Raw genomic sequence first — 26,808 nt, 5'->3', positions numbered from 1 at the left:
ACAATCCTTTTTTTTTTTACTAAAATCAGATAAAGCTGGATGTAAATAATATTACCCATAAAACAAATAAGTGTAAAAAATATATATAACTTAACATTAATAAACACCGTAGAAATAAAATGAAGTAAGATCATCAGTAGTCCAATGAAACTAAAACAAAAAATGAAAACAAGCAGAAATTGGGAACAATTACGTTTAAAACCAGCAACTATAGACTAACAGCTAATGGCTAAACAGGCATGTTTCTACTTTTAAACTTCTAATGGTCCAGTGTACCTAACAAGACTTTGCAAGGCATAAAACCTAAAACGGGTTTCATTACCATTTGTTGTGACTCATGAAATAACCTGATCCTGCTGACCCGAGGGGTCAAGCTGGGTCGTAGCTTACTGGCAATCAGAGCGATATTGATGTCTCGGACCGTGGAGCAAAACAAAAATACGAGCTCAAATTTTAAAAATCAATTCTAAAGCTAAAGTGAAGCCAACGACCTTACGATAGCTGTTAAAAGGTCATAGTAAAACTGACTTTTTTAAGACTAATTAAACATTCACAACTATTTACATAACAGATGGCCAAGACTGGGATTATAGTTTATAAATTCAGTTCAACTTCTACAATATATTACATATGCAGATCACAGTGGAGCTAGAGAAGCAGAAAAACTTTACATATTGAGGTTTAAGCACTACATTTTAATTCTGGTTAAAACATTTTGTCAGAATCTAGAAACTTTTTCTTATTTTTAAATATTCATATATTTCCACACCTGCATGGAAATGTAAAAAAGAAAAGCACCTCTTCTCTAGGATCTGAACTTTACCCTATATCAAACAGACATGAGCTATTTTGGGCAATCACTGCAGCTATGGCATAACTTCCATGGCCACAAGATCCATGTAGCTGCCGTAGATCCACTTTGGACAGATCCTAATCCTAAAAATACTTTGGATACTGCGCAGCTATCGCATCAAAGCACCTACACGCAGTCTATGAAGGATTTCTTAAAACACAAAGTAATGTGTGAAGTTGCTGTCAAGTGGCAGACGGTGATTTAAATAGCCACAGTCTAAATAAAATATATGTGCGTTTCACTATTATTATTTTTTAAGGACATTCTCCTTTCCGTGTACATTTTGCTCTCTGAGGGTTTTTCCAGAGGTTGCTCCGTTAATCCTGTATGTAAATTGCAGCCAATAGATGCTGTTGTTGAGTTGGGCTGGGATTAGCAGGAGGCGAATGAGTTTCAATTTTACTGGATTACAGAACAAAGAAAGGGGAAAGGGACACCCTGCTCTGTTAAGGGGAAAAAACAGACATAAAATTAAGAAAAAAAAAAAATACACAAATAGCAGACAACGGGACGTGAGCTCGAAGTCGTCGTTGTGATGATCCGGATTACGATGTTTTAGCAGATGGCACAGCTACATTGTGGATGGGAATTGTGAGCGTTTCTGATGGATTAAAACGGGGGAATAAACCTATTCCGGGATTGACAGCAGCAACAAGGCTATTTAATCGCTAATTAAGGTGAGATTTCGATGTCCGTTTTGACATTATTGAGGAGTTACGTTCTGCGCCCTCGCAAAGCTTGCGGCTTTTGTGATTGTGCATTTAGAAATTACAGATTATAACCTAATTTCGGGACTGGGGGAGGAGATGAAAGGAAAGTGCTAGCGCTAGCTAGCATAAAGGGGGCTAGCGCCGCACTGCTAGCTCAATGCTCTAATGCTACCGTTAGCTAATTAGCCAGCGATTATTAGTTAGACATATGGTAAGTAGCGGAGAAAGGTTACCGATAGTTAGCAGGTTTCAGGGACTCCTCCATTTAACCTTGCGAGCGGAAAGCTAGCCTCTGTTTATGACTGGGATGCAGCGTCTGTCTGCTTGGCAAATTATCCCCCATATTTCTTTTTAACGCTATCACTTACCAGAAGGTTACCCAGCTAATACAACAAAGCCAGCTAGCCGCATTAGCAAGTGTAAGAAAGGAAGCTACACATTTCAACTTTCAGCCAAAGGATTTGAATAACTAACAGCGTTGTCGACTTTCATACCAGCCTCGACACACAGGCACTGCGCCGCAGTTAACTTTAACAGAAATCACTAGCCGTCCTATAATTACACCCAGTTTTAAAACAGCGCTCGGTACTCTAAATCAGTGGTTGCATGTATCCAAACAGCGAGCGTTTAATTTGGACATTAGTGTGTTATTTTCTTGTCGTTTTAACCTCAGCTGCTTTCTTGTAGACACACGTTAAAGTTTGTTTTTGAAAACAGCTGACTGGAGTGAAACTATCAGCTGTTGGTGTTTGGAGAAATTAGCTGAGGGGGAAAAAGTAGACATCCCATCCATGTCTGATATGCGATTTCACTGCTTACCTTTCCCATTTACCTCAGCTGTGACGTGAACTTTTTAAAGAGCATTTAAACAGATGTGCAGTATGAAGACAGCATCGTGCCAACTCAGTTGAAATTACTGTAGTGGAAATCTACTTTAATTTTTCTTTAGTAAAATACAGTTTTAACATAGTTGAAGTTCTGTTAAACTGACCAGAAAGTGAAGCTTCTGGTCAAATAAAGGTTTAGAGAAAAAAAAAAAAAAGTTTCCCTGGTTCTTTATCAGTTTCCTTATGTCACATATACCCTTTCTTACTCCAATAAAAAGGTTTTATCCGAGTAAAAATCAAACCTCTTTAGGAGATGTTTAAGTTTAAGGTGTTACAGCCGACTCGATTTTCAACTTTTAACTTTGGAGAACTTAGGAAAAAAAGAAAAAAAAAATATCACACCAGTGGTGACTTACAGTTTCTGACACAGCAAACAAAAGGATTGTCTGCTGCTGGAAGGAAATGTTAGATAACATCTATCAAACCACACCCAGACTTACAGCAAGGTGCCGTGCCTTTCCATGAAAAGGGACAAAAAAACCAAAACACTCTACCCTCAATGACTTGCATATAATTCTTCTAGCAGGATGTACTTTAGATTAAGCGTCGTTTTCGCTTCCCTTTCCCAATCAGACACCTTCTGAGGACTGCGCTTGATTGACATCTTTGTTACACTCCCGAGTTGGCTCGCACTTCTTTGGGCCGGTGAAACTAAAACATTTACAGACTCTTAAGTTGCACACCACCAGTTGGAACGATTTCAGTCTGTTTTCGGCTCAGTTTCCTCACACAAATATGCTACTTATGCCAGCTTGAAACACTGGCTTTTTGAGCACAGCGGCATCATAAACGGCACAATAAAAACTCAGTTCACATTGCTTTTTCTGGTTAGATCCAAGGCAAAATTGACCCCCATTTGAAAACATTTCAAAGCTATGAAAGGATGAAATACAGAAATTAAACTTCGTTTACAATCAGTTTCAACCTTGAGTAGTGCATCACAAACTAGCTTTCGATGCTTTTCCCACATCTATACTTCACAAATCTGTGAACAGGAAAGGATTGTTTTAAAAGCACCTCCATTACCTGATGTTGGCTATAACACAGTGGAAATTTAACATCGCAGGACACACCCAGTTATTTTGGTTCACGAAGCTTTGCCATTAGCTTAAACCTTCAACCTGAGCACAGGCCTAATCAGCCACAATAATTGGAGACACCTGTGCGGCTAAGCAGGTGTGCTGGAAACCCTTCTCTCTGTGATGGTGACCTTGAGTGGTATTATTATGGTACACCATTTAGGATTAATAGTTAGTTATATATATATATTTAAATATAATTGGTGTTTACCTGCAGGCCTTTTTATTTATAGTTTCTTTATGTAATTTGATCTTTTTTGAAACACACCTTTGAGCCACAAATACATGAAAAGATGTCTACATTTGTAAGAATTGCAGTAGACCAGGTGCTGTCCCTACACCACATAAGTTCTATAGGAGCACCTCGTACTAAAATAGGTCTATCTTTAATTCACCTTTAGTCAGCAAGAAACATTGAACCTTATGAATCACACTAACATTAACCTTGCCTACCTCTGATGCAAGATAGAGGTTTAGTATTTATTTAGGGAATTAAAATCTAAAGTTTTAGTGCCTTCAAAAACAGTGGCTAAATATCTTAAAGGGGACCTATTCTGCTCATTTCCAGCACCATGTATTTATTCTTTTTACACTCAGGAGGTAGAGTAGGTGATCTTCTGAGAGAAAGGTTGACAGTATAATCCTGGATACTGACCCTAATTAATCCATCGGGGTGTGTGGAAACGTAAAAGCGCTGTATAAATGTATGTATAAAAGTCCTTTAGTGGTTAGTTTGAGACGACAAGCTTTACAGAAGTATCACCCCGAAAGCCAACCCTCCCGATTGGCTGCTTCTCACAAAAAGAAGGTTTGAACAGCAGTAGGAGGGGCTTCTGTGCTCACGTCAAGAGCTGTGTGCCGGTGATGACTGTAAAACATACAGCTTAACTCTTAATGACATCATAGAGCCAACAGTAGGAAGAAACGTCAGTTTTAAAGCAGTAGGAAGGCTGAGTTTTAGGCTCACAGGGATTACTTGTACATATGCTGACTTCATTGTTTGAACTTAGGTTATGTTTAATATAAGCATCCATTATAGTACAACAACAGCACTGTATATTACAGAAAATAAGGGGTTTTGACTTGATGTGGCTATGTTTCGCCCTGTTTGTAGAAAGTAAAACATTAAGACTTGAGGTATAATAGCTACGCTGAGTTTTTTGTTTCATGTGATCATAAAAATGTCTTGTGTCAATTAACATCTGAGCACTCAGACTGAGTTTTGGTTTTGCATTAAGCTGAATTCATTATATTCATTTACCACTTGCTGATGATGATGCTCAGGCAGTTTGCAGAGAATCTTAACACGCATTCGAAACACTGCAAGTTGACTAGATCATAACCAGATAGAGAGAAAGTCGTATGTCTTTTGTGTCATATCGGGTTACTGATTATGTTATAGGCGAATTAATGGAATTGAATTTTCATTTAAAAGTCAATTGTGGTTTATTTATAAAAATAAAGTTTTTCTTTAATTTGTGCGTTTTCCCATGCAGCATGTTCTTTTCCTTCATTTTTGCTCTTTCATGTAGTTCCCATTTGCTCGTTGCCAGGCTGTGGCTGCTTTAATTCAGGTCACATTCATTCATTTAGTTTATTCATTTGAGCTGCAATCAGAGTTACTGAAAACTCACTTAATAAAAAGAGTTTTATCTGTCTTCCTTTTTTAAATTGAGTAAATCCACCATTTTTCCAGTTTATGTGAACATTTGTATTAAATAACCATATTGTCAGTACTGGACAAAAATGAATGTCATTAAGAGTTTTGCTATAATTGAGCAGCCCTAGCAGGCAGGACCTTTATCAATGGCTCAAAATTGTTCTGTCCAGGATAGGGCTGCCACAAACGATTATTTTGATAGTCGACTAGTCACCGATTATTTTTGCGATTAGTCGACTAATCAGATCATGCATCCATTGGACGTAAAACGTACAGCTTATTGCACCAGCAGCATCTGCTCTTATATAACTACCATTAGCTTACAGCTTTAAGTGTTTAAGGTATGTGCTAACTAAAAATAAAGATAAGATGATAGTTTATTAAATTTTAATGAAATCTGCAGATTGTTTAGGTGAAGTTTAATAAACTCAGCCGTCTGCTCCTTGCTATCTAAAATATAATAGGACACCGGAGTATATTCTTGAGCATCTCACACTTCTGATAATTAGTTGTCTGCTTGACGTTTATTCAGCTGTGTAAAAACTATAACTTTAATCTCAGCCAAACCGATTTACTCAGGAACAAATAAAATACTAAAAAAAGCCAAACAATAACATTTTTAAGTTATCTATGTGACTTATATATGTTCAACCTGAGTAGCGAAGGACAGCGGTGGGTTTGAAAACGATTTGCCGGGAGTCCGGTGTTCTCACGGCTCTAGTGAGCCTAGCCCCCGGCTAGCTATCGAGCTAGTGGGCAACAGAAGTCTCCGAAAACGTCGAAGCGCTTTTGAAAATATGTGGTGTCTTGATAACCTGAGCAGATATTTGAGGTTTACACAGCTACATTCTCGCCTGAAAATATGTTAAACGTTTATTTACTGACCCAGAAAGAATAATAAGTAATATTAAAACGAACTAGCTGCCGCCATTGTCGGAAACTGAGCAGGGCCGCGCTATGATTTCTGGGACAGAGCTTCTTCTTCTTCTTCGGGGTTTAACGGCAGCTGGCATTCTTGTACATGCAGTGCTGCCATCTTCTGTTTCAGTCCGTTGTTACATTCTTAAATCCTACTACTTATTCCTACGTCTTTTGGGATCTTACAAAGCTTCAAACGACGCGTCGACTATTAAATTAGTCGTCGATGATTTTGATAGTCAACGTAATCGTGACTAGTCGACTAATCGTGGCAGTCCTAGTCCAGGATGATTTTTAAGAATAAGAATAAGAACAACTTTATTTATCCCGAGGGAAATTATTTTGTCATGTACATGCTCAAAGCAGCAGGAGAGACAGGAACAGATGAATAAGATATATGATATACAATATATACAATAAGAATAGTAGTGTACAGTAATATACAGTAGGAATAGTAGGAGTATTTTGGACCTTAGTACAATTGGTCCGTAGATGGTTAAGACAAAGAGTCAGTGTAGCCTTACTTTAAAGAAATCTCCACATTTTCCTGTTACTTTGAGCAAGCTGGGCACAGCTTGGGCACAGTCCAAGGACAACCCCTTTCTGGTGGGCGGCGTAGTTTCTTTACCTTCAGGAAAAACCCCTGTTATGTTAAATAAACTGCATGACTGTTGCTTATACTAACAACGATCGTAAGCCTCTTTTTGCAGGCTTAGAGTATAATTGAGCTTTTGTAAAAGTGACTGTCTGGATGAAATCATAGTGAATAGTCCCCGCATGCCTGCAAAGTTCACCTCATTCTCCATCAACAGCTGGATTTGCAATAAATAATCTTGGCTTTCCTTTTCTTTCGGGATCATAATAGACTCATTGATTTTGAGCATTGCTTTATTTATGAAAGCCGTTCCATGTTGAACTCTTCAATAGTCACTGAGAATCATAACAGCACTGTGACATTATGCTTGAGCTTCCTCTCGCAAAGCAATTGACATGGCATTATCCCGAGCCTCTGCTTATCCCCACCATTTGTCCCTCTCTCTCTGCTTCCTTTGCCTTTTAAATATGCGAGGGAAAGAGGCCATCTATTTCCAGGCCATAATAATTTAGGAGGGAGGGAGGGGGTAATGTTTGCTGTGGCCTCAGGGGATGCAGATTTAGATGGCCAATAGACTTGGCACGTTCAAACTGGTGCAGCTGAACCCCACCACACCCACCCTCCTCTTCCTCCCTCTGCCTCTTGTCTGTCTCTCTGCCTCTGTGTCCTCTCTCTCTATTGAGTCAGTGGTTTGGGCTTGCCAGAGGCTAGTATAATGGTTCCCAGTGTCTGGAGAGATTAAAGGCCAGAGCTGCATTGTTCAAATGCCCCGAGATTAGTTTCCAAGGAGACGGGTTTCAGTTGCCATGAGAACATAGTGCCTGGCTTTAGCCGAGCAGCTTTTCTTTAACACTTCCTGTCTGTTTGCAGCTTTGCTTTTTTTGTTTACATGGCCCGTTTTTTCTATGCCTTCCTTCCTTGATTTAGCTACTCATACGATACGATGCTGATGCAGTTATTTTGGAAACATAAGGACTCATTTTAATAATCTGTAACCAGTACCTCTTTTTTTTTAACACCCAAGATCTGTTAAGGAGAAAAGTTTAAGGTCCCAGTGACAGAGTGTATGGTTGTACGCAGCGTTGTGGTGTTTTCAATCAGGAATTAAACAGGAACTGGCCTGTGAGTTATGACACCCGAAATGTATCTGCTTTTTTCACATAATAGGTTTTCTACTTCTAATAATTTAATTACAGTGAACCGTGGCTCATATGAAAAACATTTTAAATAATACAAATATCCACAAATTACGTGTTTGGTTTAACAGAGGATGAAAAAATGTCTTGACAGTGATAACTTCATTGTAATTTTCTTGCATTCAGCTGAAACGTATGCAGAATTAATTTCTTGCACTCAGAATCAGAATCAGAAAGGGGTTTATTGCCAAATGTTGAGCAGGTTTACAACATTAGGAAATTGCTGCGGTGCTTCAGTGCAAACGTAGTGTCATAAATAGCGCTTAAATAGTGTCATAAATAGCACTTAAATAGACATGAAAAAATAAAAGTAGGGATAAGAGTTAAAAGTGCTACGTAAAAAGATATGTGCATGAGCTATACATGAGATATATACATGAGAATAAGAATTAAGAGTGCTACGTAGAAAGATATATACATGAGTGCAGGTGGTGATCAGTGCCAAACATGGAATGATGCAGTGACACAGCGTAGGGTCATGTGTTAGTGGTGGGAACAGTCATATGGTTATTGTTCATGTGTCGAACAGCAGAGGGGAAGAAACTGTTCTTATGGCGAGAGGTTCTGGTGCGAATGGACCGGAGCCTCCTGCCTGAGGGGAGCAGGTCAAACAGACTGTGTCCAGGGTGAGAAGGGTCAACTGAGATCCGAGCTGCACGCCGCAATGTCCTGGAGGTGTACAGGTCCTGCAGAGATGGGAGTCTGCAGCCAATCACCTTCTCAGCAGAGCGCACAACACGCTGCAGTCTCTGTTTGTCCCTGATAGTGGCTCCAGCGTACCACACGGTGATGGAGGAGGTGAGGATGGACTCGATGATTGCAGTGTAGAACTGCATCATCGTCCGTGTTGGCAGGTTGAATTTCTTCAGCTGCCTCAGGAAGTACATCCTCTGCTGGGCTTTCTTAATGACGGAGGTGATGGTGGGCTCCCACTTCAGGTCCTGGGTGATGGTGGTACCCAGGAAGCGGAATGAGTCCACAGAGGTGATGGGGGTGTCAGTCAGGATGATGGGGGGGAGTGGGGCTGTGTGCTTCCTGAAGTCCACAATAATCTCCACTGTCTTCTGGGCATTCAGCACCAGGTTGTTGTGGCTGCACCAGGACACCAGACGTTCAACCTCCCTCCTGTAGGCAGACTCATCCCCGTCCGAGATGAGCCCAATAACGGTGGTGTCATCTGCAAACTTGATTAGCTTGACAGACTGGTGGGTGGAGGTGCAGCAGTTGGTGTACAGGGAGAAGAGCAGAGGAGAAAGAACACAGCCCTGAGGGGAGCCGGTGCTGATGGTCCGGGAGTCCGAAACATTCTTTCCCAGCCTCACATGCTGCTTCCTGTCCGTCAGGAAGTCAGTGATCCACCGGCAGATGGGATCAGGCACATTCATCTGGGAAAGCTTGTCTCGGAGATGGTCTGGAAGGATGGTGTTGAAGGCAGAGCTGAAGTCCACAAACAGGATCCTGGCGTAGGTTCCTGGGGAGTCCAGATGCTGCAGGATGAAGTGTAGGGCCATGTTGATGGCGTCGTCTACAGACCTGTTGGCTCTATATGCAAACTGCAGGGGGTCCAGGAGGGGGGCCGTGAGGGTCCTGAGATGGGAGAGAACTAGGCGCTCAAAAGACTTCATGACCACAGATGTCAGAGCCACGGGTCTGTAGTCATTTAGTCCAGTGATCCTAGGTTTCTTGGGGACAGGGATTATGGTGGAGGACTTGAAGCAGGCAGGCACATGACATGCCTGCAGTGAGGAGTTGAAAATGCCAGAAAACACTGGGGCCAGCTCGTTTGCACAGTGTCTGAGGGTGGCAGGAGACACACCGTCTGGGCCGGGAGCTTTCCGAGCATTCAGGTTCTTAAACTGCTTCCTCACATCTGCTTCATGAATATGAAAAGTTGTGGTGGGAGGAGGTGGTGTGAAATCCTCTTTTGTGTGGGGTGAGGAGGGGGGTGTTGTAGGTGAACAGTTTGAAGGTGGTGATGGCTCTATGGAGGGGGGAGAGGTGGGGGAATTAGTGTCCAAAGTGCCTCTATTGTTGGGGCCGTTGGAGGTGTGAAGGCTGCCTGATGGCTCGTCAAAACGGCAGTAGAAGTCGTTAAGGGTGTTGGCCAAGAGCAAGTCATCAGTGGAGTGGGGGGTTTTAGGCTTGTAGTTTTAGATTAGATTAGATTAGATAGAACTTTATTAATCCCTCGGGTGGGTTCCTCTGGGAAATTCGATTTCCAAAAAAGCACAGCACCGACAGAAGTTACAGAGTTATACACACACACATATATATAAATACAGAGACAATATAAATAAAATATACGAAGGGGATAAATAGAATAAATAGGAATAAAAATAAAAATACAAGTGAATTGCACATTTCAAGTATTGAGTCTATTGCACCGTTGACTATTTACAAAAAGTATTGCACAAGGTATTGTACAGTGAGGTGAAGAGGCACTACAGCTTAGTTGTTCCCCCCTCCTTTGTCCTCCTGTTTCCCCTCCCTCTCCCCTCCAGAGAGGAGTTAAACAGTCTGATGGCGTGTGGGACAAAGGAGTTTTTAAGTCTGTTAGTTCTTGTCTTTGGGAGAAGCAACCTGTCACTGAACAGACTCTTCTGATTGTTTATGGCCGTGTGCAGAGGATGCCCAGCATTGTTCATAATGTCCAGCAGTTTCTTTAATGTCCTTTTCTCTGCCACTGTCACCAGAGTGTCCAGCTTCATGCCGACCACAGAGCTAGCCCTCCTGATCAGTTTCTCCAGCCTGGATGAGTCCTTCTTTGCTGTGCTGCTCCCCCAGCACACCACAGCATAGAAAAGTATTCCAGCAACCACCGACTGGTAAAACATCCTCAGGAGCTTCCTGCAGATGTTAAAAGACCTCAGCCTCCTGAGGAAGTACAGTCGGCTTTGGGCTTTTTTATACAGGTGCTCTGTGTTGCATGACCAGTCCAGTTTATTGTCCACCCACAGCCCGAGGTACTTGTACTTGTTGACCACCTCCACCTCCTCCCCCTCTATCTGAACTGGCAGTGGACCTGCTCTAGACCTCCCGAAGTCCACAACCAGTTCCTTAGTCTTTGAGGTGTTGAGTTGCAGGTGGTTTGTGTGACTCCATGCGACAAAGTTCCTCACCAGACTTCTGTACTCCTCTTCCTGATCATCCATGATACACCCCATGATGGCTGTGTCGTCTGCAAACTTCTGAATGTGGCATAATTCAGAGTTGTAGCAGAAGTCAGAGGTGTACAGGGTGAAGAGAAGAGGGGACAGCACAGTTCCCTGTGGTGCTCCTGTGCTGCTGACCACAGTGTCAGACGTGATGTCCTTCAGCCTGACGTACTGTGGTCTGTCGGTGAGGTAGTCGGAGATCCAGGCCACCAGGCAGGGGTCCACCTCCATCCTGTTCAGTTTTTCCTGAAGCATACAGGGCCGGATGGTATTAAAGGCACTGGAAAAGTCAAGAAACAGGATCCTGACCGTGCCTTTTCCCCCATCCAGGTGTGAGTGGGCTCTGTGTAGGAGGTACAGGATGGCATCCTCCACTCCGACACCCGCCTTGTATGCAAACTGTAGTGGGTCCTGGGCATGTTGTACCTGTGGTCGGAGGAAGTTGAGGAAGAGCCGCTCTAGAGTCTTCATAAGATGTGACGTCAGTGCCACCGGTCGGAAGTCATTCAGCTCATTGGGCCGGTTCTTTTTGGGGACCGGCACGATGCAGGATGTCTTCCATAGGGCGGGCACTCTCCCCAGTCGCAGTTTGTGATATTCCTAAAACCTTTCCACACAGAGGCCGAGTCATTCTCTGAGATCTGCTGCTGCATCTTCTCAGAGTGCTGATGTTTAGCAATGTCCACTTCTTTAGTGAACCTGTACTTGGCCTCTCTGTAGCAGTCCCTGTCTCCGCTTCTGAACGCCTTTCTCTTTTCCAGCCACAGCTTTTTGAGTTTAGGAGTAAACTCACCCATTGTTATAACTCACCCTGGTGCGTGATGGCACAATGCTGTCCTCACAGAAGTGGATATAGGAGGTGACAGTGTCCGTAAACTCGTCCAAGCTGTTAGAAGCAGCCTTCATTGTGTCCCAGTCTGTAGACTCCAAACACGTGCGAAGCTCCTCCACAGCCTCGTTGCTCCACAGTTTTTTAGTCCTCACGACAGGTTTGGAGAGCTTCAGCCTCTGTCTGTACGCGGGGATTAGGTATATCAACTCATATCAAGGCAAGGCAAGGCAAGTTTATTTGTATAGCACAATTCAACAACAAGGTGATTCAAAGTGCTTTACAGAGACATTAGAAACAAGAACAAATAAAAAGCATGATTTAAAATTGATTAAAACAAGCAAATAAACTAACTAACTAATTAACAAACAAACAAACAAACAACAGTATATAAAATCAAAACAGATAAAATCAGAACAGTAGATAAAATCAGTAGTTAAATGTAAGTTTTGAAATTTAAGCTTAAAGTGTGGATTTGGTGCTTTATTCAAATGCAGCTGAGAACAGGTGAGTCTTCAACCTGGATTTAAATAAACTGAGTGTTTCAGCTGATCTGAGGCTTTCTGGGAGTTTGTTCCAGATATAAGGAGCATAAAAGCTGAATGCAGCTTCTCCGTGTCTGGTTCTGACTCTGGGAACTGATAAAAGACCGGATCCAGATGACCTGAGGGATCTGGATGGTTCATACTGGGTCAGGAGGTCATTGATGTATTTTGGTCCTAAACCATTCAGAGCTTTATAGGCCAGCATCAGAACTTTAAAGTCTATCCTCTGACGGACAGGCAACTCATATCATACTCATATCAACATGCAGCAGACTCTCATTGTAACGTCTTCTGGAGTTCATGAGGTTAAGAATTGAGGCTGTACTCACTATGCTGTATTAACGGAATGGATTGAATGGATTTGATTGATATCGGTGCCACTGTCAGTTCAGTTTGTGGGTTTGAGTCTTTCTCAGTTCACTTACTCTGGTCTCTTTTTTAAAAAGAGTAGTCCTAAACAGGTTTTTCAATGTCAGCACGACTGTTTTTTTTTAAGTCTCTGTGCCTAAACACAATGTACAAACAAAAGATTTGCAGGTGACTCAGGTGTGCCAAAGCTCCCATGCTGTGAATTTACGTCATTATCTTGTAGTGCACATGAAACCAGTATTGAAAAGGATTTAATAAGCTTGGAGGCACTCAGTTGGACAATTTGGAAAATCTGTAACCAGGATAATTCTCCTGGCACTTATGTTCCACAGAGGATGAATCCCAATCCCCCCCTCTGAAGTTCATACTCCTTTAGTGAAGCTGAATTGTGCAAGTTGCATCTGGCAGATGGGAACGGTGGAGCAGCATGATGACTTTGGCATGGATCTACGATTGCTTCTTTGCTCTGTAGACCCCCCCCTGGGGCCCCTAAGAGAGGTGATATTAGAAAGAAAGTAGAGGGGTGGGTGGATGGGGCATGGAGAATGAGAACAAACAGGCGTGCATGGCAGGAATCCATTTATAGGCATATAACAGGAAAAGAAGCGTCTAAGTTGTGGTCCTGCTTCTATACATCAGTTAAAGTGGTTTCCAGTAAGTTTCTCTTCTGCTTTTTGTTTTGTGATAATGTTAGCATGCTGGCACATTAAAGATGGTAAATATATCTGCTCAGCAATCACTTTAAAAGTCCCAGTCCAGCCTAATGAGGCCTGTAGACTCGTATTTGTGTGAAACAGGTGAAGGAAACCCTCCCTCCCTTCTGAATTAATTATTCACCTTTCAGAGCTCAGCGTTCTGAATAAAAGCTTATATTTGCTTAAAGTCAAACCACATGATGTCAGCAGAACCTGCTTTGAATGCAGGTCACTGCAGCATGTGTACAGGAATGCATCCTCAGACACATGCAGGGTTTGTCTGTGTCGCTCTGTGGCTGCCTGTCTAAACTGTGTTCATCCGGTCCCCGCAGAGGCATGGCTCAGATCAGGAAGCTGGCATGCGACGGCATCAGGACGAACTCCCGCGGCGAGCCACAGGTCCCGCTGGTGTCAGCCAGACAGGAGATCCTCACCAGCCTGGTGTCTGCCCTCGACTCAGTGGTACGTTCATAATCAAGGGTCATACAGCGTTATTTCCTGTTGGAGATTTTGACATGTGGGGCCAAAATGACATTTTTTTCCTAAACATTTCATGAAATCCACCTTAAAAGTGTTACTATAGTTTTTACTTTTTCTGTTTATGTGAGCATGCATTGAATATAAGGGAGGAATAGTGTATTTTGCTTAATTCCAAGAAAATAAGGACGCAGTTCTTCTAGTAATATCAAGATTGTTAATAATTTTTGTTAACGTGTTTCAAGTAAAAGCCAGTAAATGATTCCTATATGGAGGAAGTCTTGCTCCATACTAAGAAATGCAAGCTTATGAGAAACAGCAAAGTCATTGTCTCTGCAAATTAAATAACTTCATTGGTCTAATTTAACTGTGTATATAGTTTGGGGGAGGGGGGGGGGTCACCAGGCGTGTTGTCCACTTACAGAAGTCCTGCGTTTATTCCTGGATTCATTTTGGCTAATAAATAAACCGCCATGCGTTGACTCTTACAGTTTTGATCAGAAGTAGTCATACACTTTTAAACTCTAAATTCGACAACTTCATGGTCAACTGAAATTTGCAGCTGCAAACCTGGACGAGCCAAATCCCCTCTGGAGAAGTTTTATGGTTATACGAGACAATAATTTAGCTATTTAGTTGCAGTACAAGAGTTATAGTTGGAGGACCAAAGGTTAGGCTTTCAAACTTAAGGAAGGTCGGTGTCAAGTATGGAGGTGGTAGAATCATGCTCTGGGGCTGTTTTGCTGCCAGTGGTAGTGGATGGAATAATGAATAATGAATGAATGAGGCAGAGTGCTTCCAAATTCTATAACCTAACCTCAAATCAACAGCCAGATGGTTAAAACTTGGACACAACTGGGTGTTCCAACAGGACAATGATCCCAAACACGCACTGAAGCTGGCTTAATATTCGGCTTTTGAAATGGGCTTCCCAAAGGCCCGACCTCAACCTTATTTCAAATTAGAAGAGTATGCTTAAAAGCCATTCATGTGCCAGGAACCTGACCCGGTCAAATATCCAGCCAGAATTATGCCAGAAGCTTACTGACTGGAACCAAAAGCATCTGGTCAAAGTACAACTTGTAAGGACGTGTGTTTGTGTAATTTGAGCCTCTATGTGTCCTTTAAACCACATGTGGATTAGAGAAAATCTAAAAAAGGAAACAACTCAGTTCTTGTTTTTGAATGTCATTAGAGATGCATGTTGTACAATTATTGTACTCTGAATAAAGAACAGTTCAAGGAAACCCTTAAAAGCCAAAAATTACAAAGATTCATGCCCAACATGGAAGTGTACGTGAAGTTCTTCACCACAACTGGAAGTCGTCACTGACATTTTCATTTTGTTTGCTTAAGCCATCAGTTTACAAAGTGTTTCGGTCCTTTGTAAACCTAAAAGCTTCCTTGTTTTGCAGTGCATGGCGATGTCTAAACTAAACGCCGAGGTGGCGTGCGTCACCGTGCACGAGGACAGCGTGATCGCCGTCGGCACAGAAAAGGGGAGAGTGTTCCTCAACTCCAGGAGGGAAATCCAAACAGACTTCTACAAGTTTTGCCGTAAGCACCGCTCTGAACATCGTTTCCCATAATTCATTCAGTCTTAGTAGAACATCGATCACTCTCATTACAGCCGCAGCTGTGAGGTCGTTACTTAAAATACGCTTGTGTCACTTGTGTCCCCGAAGAAATCTTCGTTTTGTGCTTGCACAGATGCAGATTATCTGAGCTTTAATAATCACGGCAGCTTACCTCAACATCAAATGATGTCGCCATGAAATAAATCACCAAAGCAGATGCAGAGCCACATTTCCCCCCCTTTTTATCCCAAATAACAATACATCAGCAAAGTGTCTCATCATATCTTATTTAGCAAAGCCATTTGATGAATTATGTTTACAAATTTACTGACAGTACTTTATAGCACTCCTTTTAAAAACCCACCGTGCATTTGTAGGAGGAGGAGATAAATTAATATTCCATTTTTCTATTAGAACTGAGCAAAGTAATGGAGCGGACAAACACTTTCATAACAGTTCTGACTCACACCACAGGTTGTTTACAACAGCAATTTGGCCAGTAAACGATACTTTGTTTGTTTTGTTTTTTTGCTATAATTTATCACTTCCTTTTGTGCCGATGCTACAAATAATGTTTTTTAAAAATCCAACTTTTCACTTAGCCAGCACAAGATTCATGTGACTCAAGAGACCCTAACCCACAGACATATATTATTGTCATATTTTTTGGCTGGAAGACCAATATTATCTTGGTTTTTTGTTATATTTGGTTTTTTGTGTATATTTATTGTTGATTTTGTGTCTCTTCGCGTCTCTTACTCCTTCCTTTTACTCTCATTTCCATTAGCTATGCTAGCATCCAAGGTTGTAAGTTGAATATATTTTAGAAGTTGGCATTGGTCCATTTAGCCCCCTTTGTTCACCTTACTTGAGAGGTAAGGTGAAGCAACAGATAATACACTCAGTTCGCAGTATATCCTCCCCCGTAACCATGGACAGTTTAAAAGATGGACGTAGAGTCCAGGTCTGAAAAGTCAAGCAGTGGACAGCTGCCTTTGGCTGAGCCACGTTCTGTGGAAGGTTTCTTCCTATTGAAAAGCAGTTTTTCCTTCTCACTGTCGCCCACTGCTCATATTGTATGATTGTTGGGGGTTTCTCTTTATTAATGTAGGGTCTTTACCTGACAACATAAAGCACCTCGAGGTGATTTGTGTTGTGATTTGGCACATACTGAATATTAAACTGAATATTTGAATGCTTTCATGGTCAGATCTATCCCTGTCTTGTCAAGATGGCGACTGCTAAAAACGCTACAGGCTTCGCAACAGGACATCAGAGCCCACTGGGTGATGTCACGCTAGCCCCGTCCTTCTTTTATACTGTCTATGCCCGTAACACCAGTTCATCAAGTTTAATTTTCATCAGGCATCTGTTACTGAGAACATTGGCTCAACTTTGCTTTGATTTATTTAAGACTCAAACTGAACGGCTTAATGTTCCCCGCTTTATTGGAGATTATTTTCATTCATCTAGGCACATTGTTGGAAAAACAAGTCATTCGTTTTATATGACACTATTTTTCAAAAGGTGACATAGTCATTAGTTTTAGGAACCAGACTCTCAGTCATTTGTTTTTTGTTTTGTTTTGTTTTTAACCTTCAAAGACAAATGAATGACTTTGTTGGGGTAAAGAGTTTACTTAATCCTAAATCATACTGTAGCTCATTTGGACATTTTTAAAGTCATTTCTCTTTTATTTGGGGTCAGGGGTGCCATGCCTGCAAAATCTGACTGCAGCAAATTCCCATACCAAAGACCAGGAGGGCGATCTCAGCAAACTGAGTAAGGATGCTGAACATGGGAAACCGAGAGCTCCATCAGATGCCCAGTCCAACATCTTTGTTCTGAGGAAGATGGTGGAGGAGGTCTTCACTGTGCTCTACAGTGAGTAGTCCCTTTTTTAAACCAGATTTTTTCATAAAGCAGTGCCGAAGCAATCCATGTTTGGAGCATAGGGAGCCACTTTTATATAGTTTCTTGGAAGTCAGGTAGCAAAACTCAGTGCGTCATGCGGTATGCAGGTGAGGCTGTGGGAAAGAGCAGCCTGGTCCCTGTGCCTTATGAGTGGATCCAGAAGGACCCCGGCTGCGTGGTGGCTCATGGTTTGCCTGAGGGAGTCGCCCTGAAGAAGCCCTCTGAGTATGACACCAAGACACTGATGAAGATCCTGGAGCAGAGCCATCGCATCCACTTCACCGTGAAAAGGTGAGTCTGCAAAGTGAGAGACTGTGAATGGTTGGATCGCATTCTGAAAGCAGTTGTTGCATTTCTGATAACTCCAATGTGAAGATGAACTTGTGTTAGTTGCCCTGATATGTTTTCTTGTGCAGTTTTTAATTGGAAGTGAACAGACTTTGGTGCATCCGTCGTAGATAGAGTTTTAAAAGATACAATTAATTTACGTGGAAATACTGGATGTATTTGTGTACAAACTTAGTAAATGGAGGTGCACGCATGTTGGAGTTTATAAAGAAGAATAAATATGGCGCTATAATCAGCTGCCTCACCAGTAAGTCTCCATGTCCACCGTGTCGGACTGTAGCGTGCAGTTGGTGCTCATTCTTCCAGCTCTACGTAGCGACATCAGCTTTGAATGATCCTCAAGCTGAGAGTGGCTCTACAGAGCAGAAGCACTATCATCACCAGCTCCACTCCAGTTGGTGTGGATGTCCGACCAAGGGACGAGAGACTGCTGAATATCATAAACAAGAACAGCAGCTTGACTGGCCTTCCTATAGCAATCAAACAGAATAAAAAATTAAATGGCTACAAAAAAGAAACATTTAAGGCGTGTTTTAGTCGTCTACCTTTAATCTACTTGGTCAGCTGCTTCTAAAAAATGATATTTTAATGTGTTTCATTGCTTTTCATGGGTGACAAAATGTTGCACATAGCACAAATACGGCTCTAATTGTCGCTATGCTTGTGTAGGTGGATAAAGTCCAGCTGAAATATGTTCTAAATAAAGTTAAATGTACACAGATTTTTGTCATTTGGAGAGATGCATGTAAACTACAACATGTGCTTATCCAAAAACAGCTATGCTGTTTTGTCCTTAGCCTTAGATGTGGTGCAGATGTTCTGCTTTTGGTTTCAGCCACATAAATAATTAACGATAGCAGGCACATAATTGTTAGCAGTGTCTGAAATATATTAGAGACGCGCCTTTCAAGTAGACAGAATATTGAATTTGGTGGTGGTGGCTGTTCGGCCAGTCTTTAAAGACTGCTCTCAACCCAAAACTGCTCTCAAATGACTGTGCATAGTTGTGGCAGACTTGTGAGCTTTACAAGTGCAGTTTGTACATATTATTTAGAGGAGATCCACACAGTCCTGACCGCTGCAGTCGTCTTTAGCTTTGCATGTTTCTCCTGTTTGCATGTTTTTCTCATGTTTTGCCAGCTAATACTTTGTAGTGCATACTTCTGTTTTTGCTGTTTTGTCGTGGTCCACTAACAGCAGTAGTAGCGTGTTACATCCTACCAGACATCTAGTTGCATAAACTGTTCATGTTTCACTAAAACAGCTGTCAGCGCTTGCTCCCCAGTGAACAGCTTATATTGCAAATGCTGTATAGTGAGTGGGTAAACAAGTGGACTGTTTGAACACAGGCCCTGTAACTCCACAGAGGCTTAATCTGATGCCGTTTTTCCCTGAATTCACTGCTTAGCACATATTTATGTGGCATGAAAGCAATGATTTGTGCCCCCGCCCTGTTAGTGGGCGTGTTGAACTGTGTAGCCAGCTCTACAGTAATCTCCGCTGAGCTGGATACCTGTCCCCATGACAACAGTTGCTCTGTAGCACTCTGTAACAGGGTAGTATGAACTCTGAATATCAGCTAAAGTACTTGGCAAGAGTTCAGACTGAGAACAGTGCTGTATTACAATAATGAAAGTGGCTGTGTTATTAATCAAACACTGTATAATCCAAGAAATCCACTTTGAGTAATAGATCCATTAATTTAAAGGCTTAACAGACACCAAAACTCTGCACAGCATTTATTGCGCCACGAGAAAGGATTTTTTAAAAACTTGGAAAGTCAAAACGGCAGAAATGATTTCACTAGTGGTTTGTGAGTGTTTGTGGAAGAAGAAGCACTGGTGCTGGAGCAGGCCAGGATCAGCAGTCACAAGACTGAGGACCACATTCTTTTTTAGCTCAGTCTCATTTATTCATTAAGACTTTATTTGATCAAGCAGCTGCAAAAAATGATTTTATTAGGACGTATTAAAATTTGCAACATGACAGTTGTTTCAGACTCTGTTCTGTGTGTAATAAAGCTAACTGTCACATGTTTGCCCAAAACAAATTGGGGAATTTCCTCTCTCTACTGCTGTATAATGAAGCTGAATATGAACATGCAGCACTGTGAGACTGTGCAGAATTTAATTGGAGTTTTGGGCCTGTTTGAAAAGCAAAGGGCTGGAGGCAGCAAGTAAAGAGACCAAATGATGTTATTAAATGCCTATTATTTAATTCTTTTTGGTATCAAGGATGTTCTAACCAATCAGGCAGCAAATCATAACATAATAGTCTCATGTTTGTAGCCCTACAAGTTATTTCCCTTTTTGATTTTGTTGTTGTCTTTGTGAACAGGCAACCGGAAGATTTGTCTCGAGAAACCAAGTCTAGCACTGATGTCAATCACAACGCTTCCACTGCGGTCATGACGCAAAGCAGCCACGGCCCAGCGAAGACGACCGCGCAAGCAGTCACGTCGTCAAGTCCCGCCACTTCCAGCAACTCTGTTCTGTCAAACTTCCTGTACGGCATGCCCATGTCCTCCAAACCCCACCCAGACGGCAAGCTGGATTTCAAACCCATGTCTCTCCTCAACCTGGGCAAGGACAGGCTGGCCAACTGGACACCTGGGTCAGAGAAGAGCACATCTGTGAAAGACAGTGCTAACACTGGTAAGCTAACATACAACATGTGTAAAGGTGGATTTCAGCAATGGAATAGGGGCGAGGTGAGTTGTTATGTCAGAGTCTCGGGGTTAATAGTATATCCAGCTAGGGGGGACGTGTTGCTGGCCGTGCCTGCTAGTTGGAAGCAGCAACTGGAGACAGTGCTGGCTTCCAACCTACTGAACACAGCTGTTTTCTGGTCTTTGCATCACTAAAGAAAGCACCTATAGGTCTTTGTTTTCTTTTATGGACATTACCTCAAACAGTGCAGATGAGGAGGGCACAGAGTAAGAAAGGAAGAGACTGTGGTTCATTTACAAAAATAAAAGATGCCACATGCAGAATAAGCACTTTTCTTGCTTCTGAAATGGTGATTTATAGCCGTGTTTTTAACAGATGTTTATGATGTTTTGTGAAAGATGTCTGTGAAGCTGATTATTCATAGTTTAACAGTTAACTGTCCCCACCGACTTCTCTACATTCGGACCTTCGGCTGGTGCTGGCACTACTAACTAGGAGTGTAACAGTCCTCCTAAACCATTCAAAGAAAATCATTTTGCTGCAGCTCTGATCACTTGATCATAATTAGATCATAAACAAAAATCAGCTGCAGTATTGTGATGCATGTCCAGTTCACTTGTTACCTGATGAGCCACAGTCAACAAGCTGATTTGACACATGTGTGCCACACATTTAAGAATGGGATGAAGGGCTTCAAATTGCTCTTTATTACACATGCAGTGTTTGTAGGGAAATGTTTAACCACATTCATTAGATTGGGCCCAACTGTTTCATGCCCTTGTGTTTTCCCCCTTCCTTCTGAATGACCGTCACTAGTTACTATAAAACACCGAAAACTTGAATTCAAGAAGAGTAAGAGCTATTATATGAATGTAGTATAAAAGTAAGATCCACAGAGCATTCGTGATGATGATCCTAATGTTAACAATACACAGTAAAAGCTCTAGGTAAGTATTTTCTCCTGTGCCTCAGGTCTGAATAGAAGAGTTAGATCTGCAGTTAAAGACCATTGCCGTTTGGTATTTCACTCAAGCACTACTTTTCCTTGTTATACTCGCATCTTAGAGGAATCATTTCATTCATAGCCCTCGGTATTCAGTATGTTCACTTAGGTTTGAAATGTCAGTAGTTTTCTCATAAATGTAGACAAATATTACAAAACACAGTTTAGGTTTTACTCTCAGTCATGTTAGTCATGTGTGCAGGCAACATGTACACCCAAAAATTAAGACAGGTTCAAATATTGGTGACCTTGACTTCAAGGTCAAGGTCAGGTTTTCTGCGACTAATTTGAGAAAGATCTCACCATAAGTGTATCTATTAGGAGGCTGAGGGGTATCACTGGTTATGTGCATCTTGGCAGTGAATATAAGCATGACAAGTTAACATTTCTGCCTGAAATGTGTTTATTTTTGCATTTTTAGATGAGACCACAAGGCTACCTGGTGAGCAGGGTCAGAGCCCTACTGGCATCCACATCTCAAAGAGGCTACTCTTCTCCATCGTGCATGAAAAATCAGGTACGTTTGAATTACCGAGACGATATAGGCATTTGGCTTCATTTTAAATGGCTGTGGTAATTGCTAGTGCTGATGGGTTTGAGATTTCTTCATTGATGCTATTTTGTACTTGACAGCTAAACAGAAGGATTTAAAGCTCATGTGAAATATTTCAGCTATACACATAGTCACAATATTACCCTTATATTTCCTCTCATTAAGGCTTCAAATTTGGATAAAAGGCTGTCACTGCGCTTCCCTCATATTATATCACAACTAGTTCTTAGCATCAAAGCTCCTTTTTTTGTGGCTGCAGCGTAATAGCAGTAATGGGTTTTACAGATTCATCGGATGAGTTGATTAAAGAGCTTTTTCTTCCATTTTCCAGTTTCCTAACTTATTCTTAGCGATTATATAAATACATATAGACATGAGAACTGTACATTGTCCAGCACTGAACTGAAGATGTTTTTGAGGTCGTTAGGAAACCATGACGACGCCGTAGTTTATCAAACGGTGATCACAGATGTGTCATTTTCAGGCTTAAAGCTCAACTCAGATTTTATTTTATTAATAACGAGGTTCAAAGTCCTCTTAAAATTATTCCTGTTACACTATATGTCATGACAGGTTTGGATTTTACTTAAATCTACAACCATAGAGGAGACTTTGCATGCTGTTATTATTGTTCCTGCCGGGATTTGGAGGCTGATATGTACAGTAGCCAAGCACTGTTTACTGAACTGAGGCTGACCTGTGCGAAAACTTAAACAAGAAGGGCTAAGCTATTGAGAATAATCCTTTAAGAAGATTGCACTGATTTACCAAGTTGTTGCTGAGTAAATGGAAAAGATTAATTTCAGATCCTTAGCACTACAGTCAGATAAAACACTTTGAGAGGCTAAAGCTGCAGTAAACTTTGATGTAAGGACCGCATTTCCTTCTCTCTGTTTTCGTACAGAAAAATGGGACGCGTTCATTCGGGAAACAGAAGACATCAACACGCTGAGAGAGTGCGTTCAGATCTTGTTCAACAGCAGATACGGTGAGGAGGTCCTCTTACTACACAAATGGCTAAAAAAACAGCTCAACGTGAAGACGTGTGCAGCAATGATGCATTAAAAGCATGTAAGGATGCTCGCAAGCAAACCAGCTGCAGGATCCTCGTGCTGTCTTTAATAGAGAAAAGCTACCAAATGCAAAAGTTCACCATTTGGAATCAAGTCAAGAACTTTTTATCTGCGTGACTTGAGATGATGGATCAGCGTTGCCTGCCCTAGACACACACACACACACACACACACACACACACACACACACACACACACACACACACACACAGAGAGATTTATTTGACAGAGAGCAGAGATACGAAGATGAACTTGTGTGTATTTGCATGGTTCATCAAGGCAGTTTAAGAATTAGTCATGTCCAATGATCCGTGTTTCTGGATGCAAATTTCCCACCCTTATGGGATTTTTCATCAGTTTGCTCTCAAATGTACGGATTTGTGTCCATGTACACAAAAGGGTTGATTGATACTTTTTCTCTGCAGTTTTTTAATTTATCAGTGAGAGGATAATTATCATTGTCTCAATACAAGGAAGGATAATTATAGTTTAAATATAAGGACTCACAAATATCAGCAGATTCCTGGAAATTGCTGAAATTATTGGAATGGACGTGTGAGAATATACAAAGAAGTGGAAACACTGTAGGGAAAAAATGACCACAACAAAGAGAGGGAACCCAGGAGAAGCACGTCCTGAAGTTTTGTTTATTTCTTTTGTGGCTGGGTAACATCGGCCACGTATGTATGTTACGTCGTAAACTCTACAAAGATTCACCGCAGAAGTCTGAATCAACCGTGATGCTCCTGATGGTTCAGATATCAGATATTATGATGTATATTATAATCATAATTATATTACCTAGGGACTATGTAGCAACAATGTAGCTAACACGACGTCTTTTTAATATTTATGCAATTAAAAAAGCACATTTTTTACATTTCACAAGAATAACGTTTAGTTTATATCCACAAATCTTCTCTTATGCATGAAATATTATGACGCCACCAGGTTGCCTAGCAACCACCTAGATAGATATGGGCTAAAATCATTGTTTTTTCCACCTACAAGACCTAAAAAAAAGCATCACAACATCCCAATTATATCCACAAAAGCTGAATTTTACACCACATATTATAATTATATTATAGCGCTCATATTGCCTAGCAACCACCTAACAACAGGCTAAAGTAAGTGCCATTTTAACGAACAGGCCAAGAAATGCAAGCACTGGCAGGGACTAGTTGTTGCTTTGGTCATCTAGTCGTCTGCATACATGAATTAATGCTATTTAACTAATAGTGATGGCATTGGTTTAATGCATTAATGAGCTATAAAAAAATCCCCCTGATTGACGAGCTATTTGCGATCACTCTGATCATCAGCTGTGCCCGAGGTCCATCACCATAACCCCACTGGAGGCTGCTAGTGCTAATGAGTTAACTATATTTTGTAGATTTAAAATGTAAGAATTTTCTCTGTTTTCTACCTCCAGCTGAGGCATTGGGTCTAGATCACATGGTGCCTGTCCCCTACCGCAAAATAGCCTGCGATCCAGGGGCCGTGGAGATCATCGGCATCCCCGACCAGATCCCCTTCAAGAGACCGTGCACATACGGAGTCCCCAAGCTCAAACGCATCCTGGATGAGCGCCACGGAATCCGCTTTATAGTCAAACGGTAACAAATGCTTTAAGACAAGAACTGGTGAAAGTGCATGACATCATTTCTTGTACTCTCACTGTCAGAGTGTTGTAGTTAGAACAAAGAAGCACCTGGATGCATATTTTTTTACAAATGTCTAATTTACTCACTGACCAGAGATCCATCCAGATTTACCCACTTGATGCTTAATTATCACCAAACTGCAGAACGGCGTCCCTACAGAAACTTTAATTTGGGAAAGATTTTTTTAAGAAGCAGCTACCAGCCACGCCAGCCTATACCATCTGTTTGTTAAATGTCTGTTTCCTTCAGCACACTACGTCCCGCTGAGTGGTAAACCATTTCCATTCATGTCCCAAATGACTTTCCCTTGCCAGCGCATTGCGCTAATGGCTGCTCTTCCATCCATTTGTTTGAGCTAATTTAAATGAGCCACCATGCCTTGTTTGAGATAACACATCTTTTAACGAATCCTGCAGGCAGCTCATTAGCCTTAATACAATTAGGAAAGATTGAAAATGTCATTAATTCAGATCAAATCACATTCCCATTGTCTGTGAGAGATGTTCCAGATGCAGGCAGCGATGTGCTTTTTTGGCATCTTCTCTGTTGTCAGTCTATGATCATTTTATACAAACAGTAACTGTAACTGAAGTGTTGTGCTCATTTAGTTCTGCAGCCATGCTATTAATTATTCTCAGGTGATGTCCCGTGTAATAACCACCCGAGTTTCACTCGTCGCACGCTTCACTTTGTGAAAAGATGCTGAAAATATAAGAAATGTAAAATCCCGTCAGTTTTAGGTTAACAGGCTCACTAAACTGCTGACATTACTGAGAATAAGGTAGTCGTTATTAACTATTATTAAGTCTTTTTTTAAATACAAATAGTAGTCATACACACTTTCATATGGTCTATATCAGCGGTCCCCAACCTTTTTTTGCACCACGGACCAGTTTAATGTCAGACAATATTTTCACGGACCGGCCTTTGAGGTGTCGCAGATAAATACAACAAAATAAAATGATACGACCAAGAGAAAAGCTGTGGTATTTTGTAAATATAATAATAAACAGAAAGTCACTGTGTAATTGTGTAACTTCGTTAGCAGTGTCCTCCTGAAGTGCGTCAACAACATTGAGAGTAACATCCTCCTCTCTGCTCCTTAATGCTCTCTGGTCGCTATGGTAACGCGTAAATATTTCTTTCAAAGTAAGACACACAACTACAACACGGGAAAAGACCCTGAAAACCATACATTTCACACCCGAGCCTCAACTCTCGCGGCCCGGTACCAAACAACTCACGGACCGCCCCGGGGGTTGGGGACCGCTGGTCTATATGGTCATCAAGGCAGCTCTGTGTTTTTCTTCAAAGTGGACAGCCAATCAGAAAAAAGTTGGCTTAAAAAAGGTTATTTACAGAATTAGAGGCAGTAGATGAGCCTTCTCTCATCTCATCAAGTGTCTTCCTCGTGTTGAAAATGAAAATCATAACACTGTGGTGAAGACCAAACTGTCTTCACTGCTAATGGGTTGGACTGAAGACGCGCGTCGTCTCGTTAGTGCTCCTTTTTTATTGTAGCATCAACTTCAGAATTTAAACCTGCCTCACACTTTATTAAATAATGTCTATAAATTCCCTTCAGCCTCAGTTTAACATGAACACCCTTAGATAGATTCATAGTTAAAAGAGCAGGCAACCATTCTGCCAGCCGTCAGACTTGATAATATTCACATAGACAAAAAGTGATCTGGGCTTCACTAAAACCACAAATTCTCTCACTAAAAATACTATAAAAAAGCTAAAAGTGCTATAATTAATAAATAGAGCTAAATTTAAAAAATGAATAAATAAATGATACGTATGTGCACAATTTGCTTTAGCTTATTCAGATTATTAATATCAGCTGGGACAAAGTTGTCTCTGTCCTGTGAGACCACTAACGTCCACCCAGAGTAAAGAAGCTCCGAATCCCCACATAAGGAGTGGGAGTCATTATTGCAATGGAGCCGGTCGTCCACCTGTCTGGTATACAGATACTTAAGGTTAAGCTGCGATTTACCGATCAGCTTCCCTGACCAGTTTCAGTTTGGATC

General features: G+C 41.4%; 1 protein-coding gene across 3 annotated transcripts in view; it reads left to right on the top strand.

Annotated features, from left to right (window-relative positions):
* The first annotated feature begins 1,197 nt into the window (after positions 1–1,197).
* gtf2ird1 (GTF2I repeat domain containing 1) overlaps positions 1,198–26,808 on the top strand; it is a 43,997-nt gene continuing 18,386 nt past the window's right edge. Inside the window, exons 1-9 of one of the 3 annotated variants that reach the window (XM_080866134.1) lie at positions 1,198–1,530; positions 13,824–13,953; positions 15,384–15,525; positions 17,253–17,429; positions 17,567–17,750; positions 20,145–20,461; positions 21,901–21,996; positions 22,937–23,020; positions 24,541–24,724. In XM_080866134.1, the coding sequence (XP_080722260.1) occupies positions 13,828–13,953; positions 15,384–15,525; positions 17,253–17,429; positions 17,567–17,750; positions 20,145–20,461; positions 21,901–21,996; positions 22,937–23,020; positions 24,541–24,724 (1,310 nt within the window). In that variant the 5' untranslated portion in view covers positions 1,198–1,530; positions 13,824–13,827. The remainder of the gene's footprint in view (positions 1,531–13,823; positions 13,954–15,383; positions 15,526–17,252; positions 17,430–17,566; positions 17,751–20,144; positions 20,462–21,900; positions 21,997–22,936; positions 23,021–24,540; positions 24,725–26,808) is intronic. The other 2 variants (XM_080866133.1, XM_080866132.1) reach the window with 2 other exon arrangements.

The sequence above is a fragment of the Rhamphochromis sp. 'chilingali' genome (genome assembly GCF_963969265.1).
Source record: "Rhamphochromis sp. 'chilingali' genome assembly, chromosome: 19".
Lineage (NCBI taxonomy): Eukaryota > Metazoa > Chordata > Actinopteri > Cichliformes > Cichlidae > Rhamphochromis > Rhamphochromis sp. 'chilingali'.
This window is presented reverse-complemented; position numbering and strand designations above follow the sequence as displayed.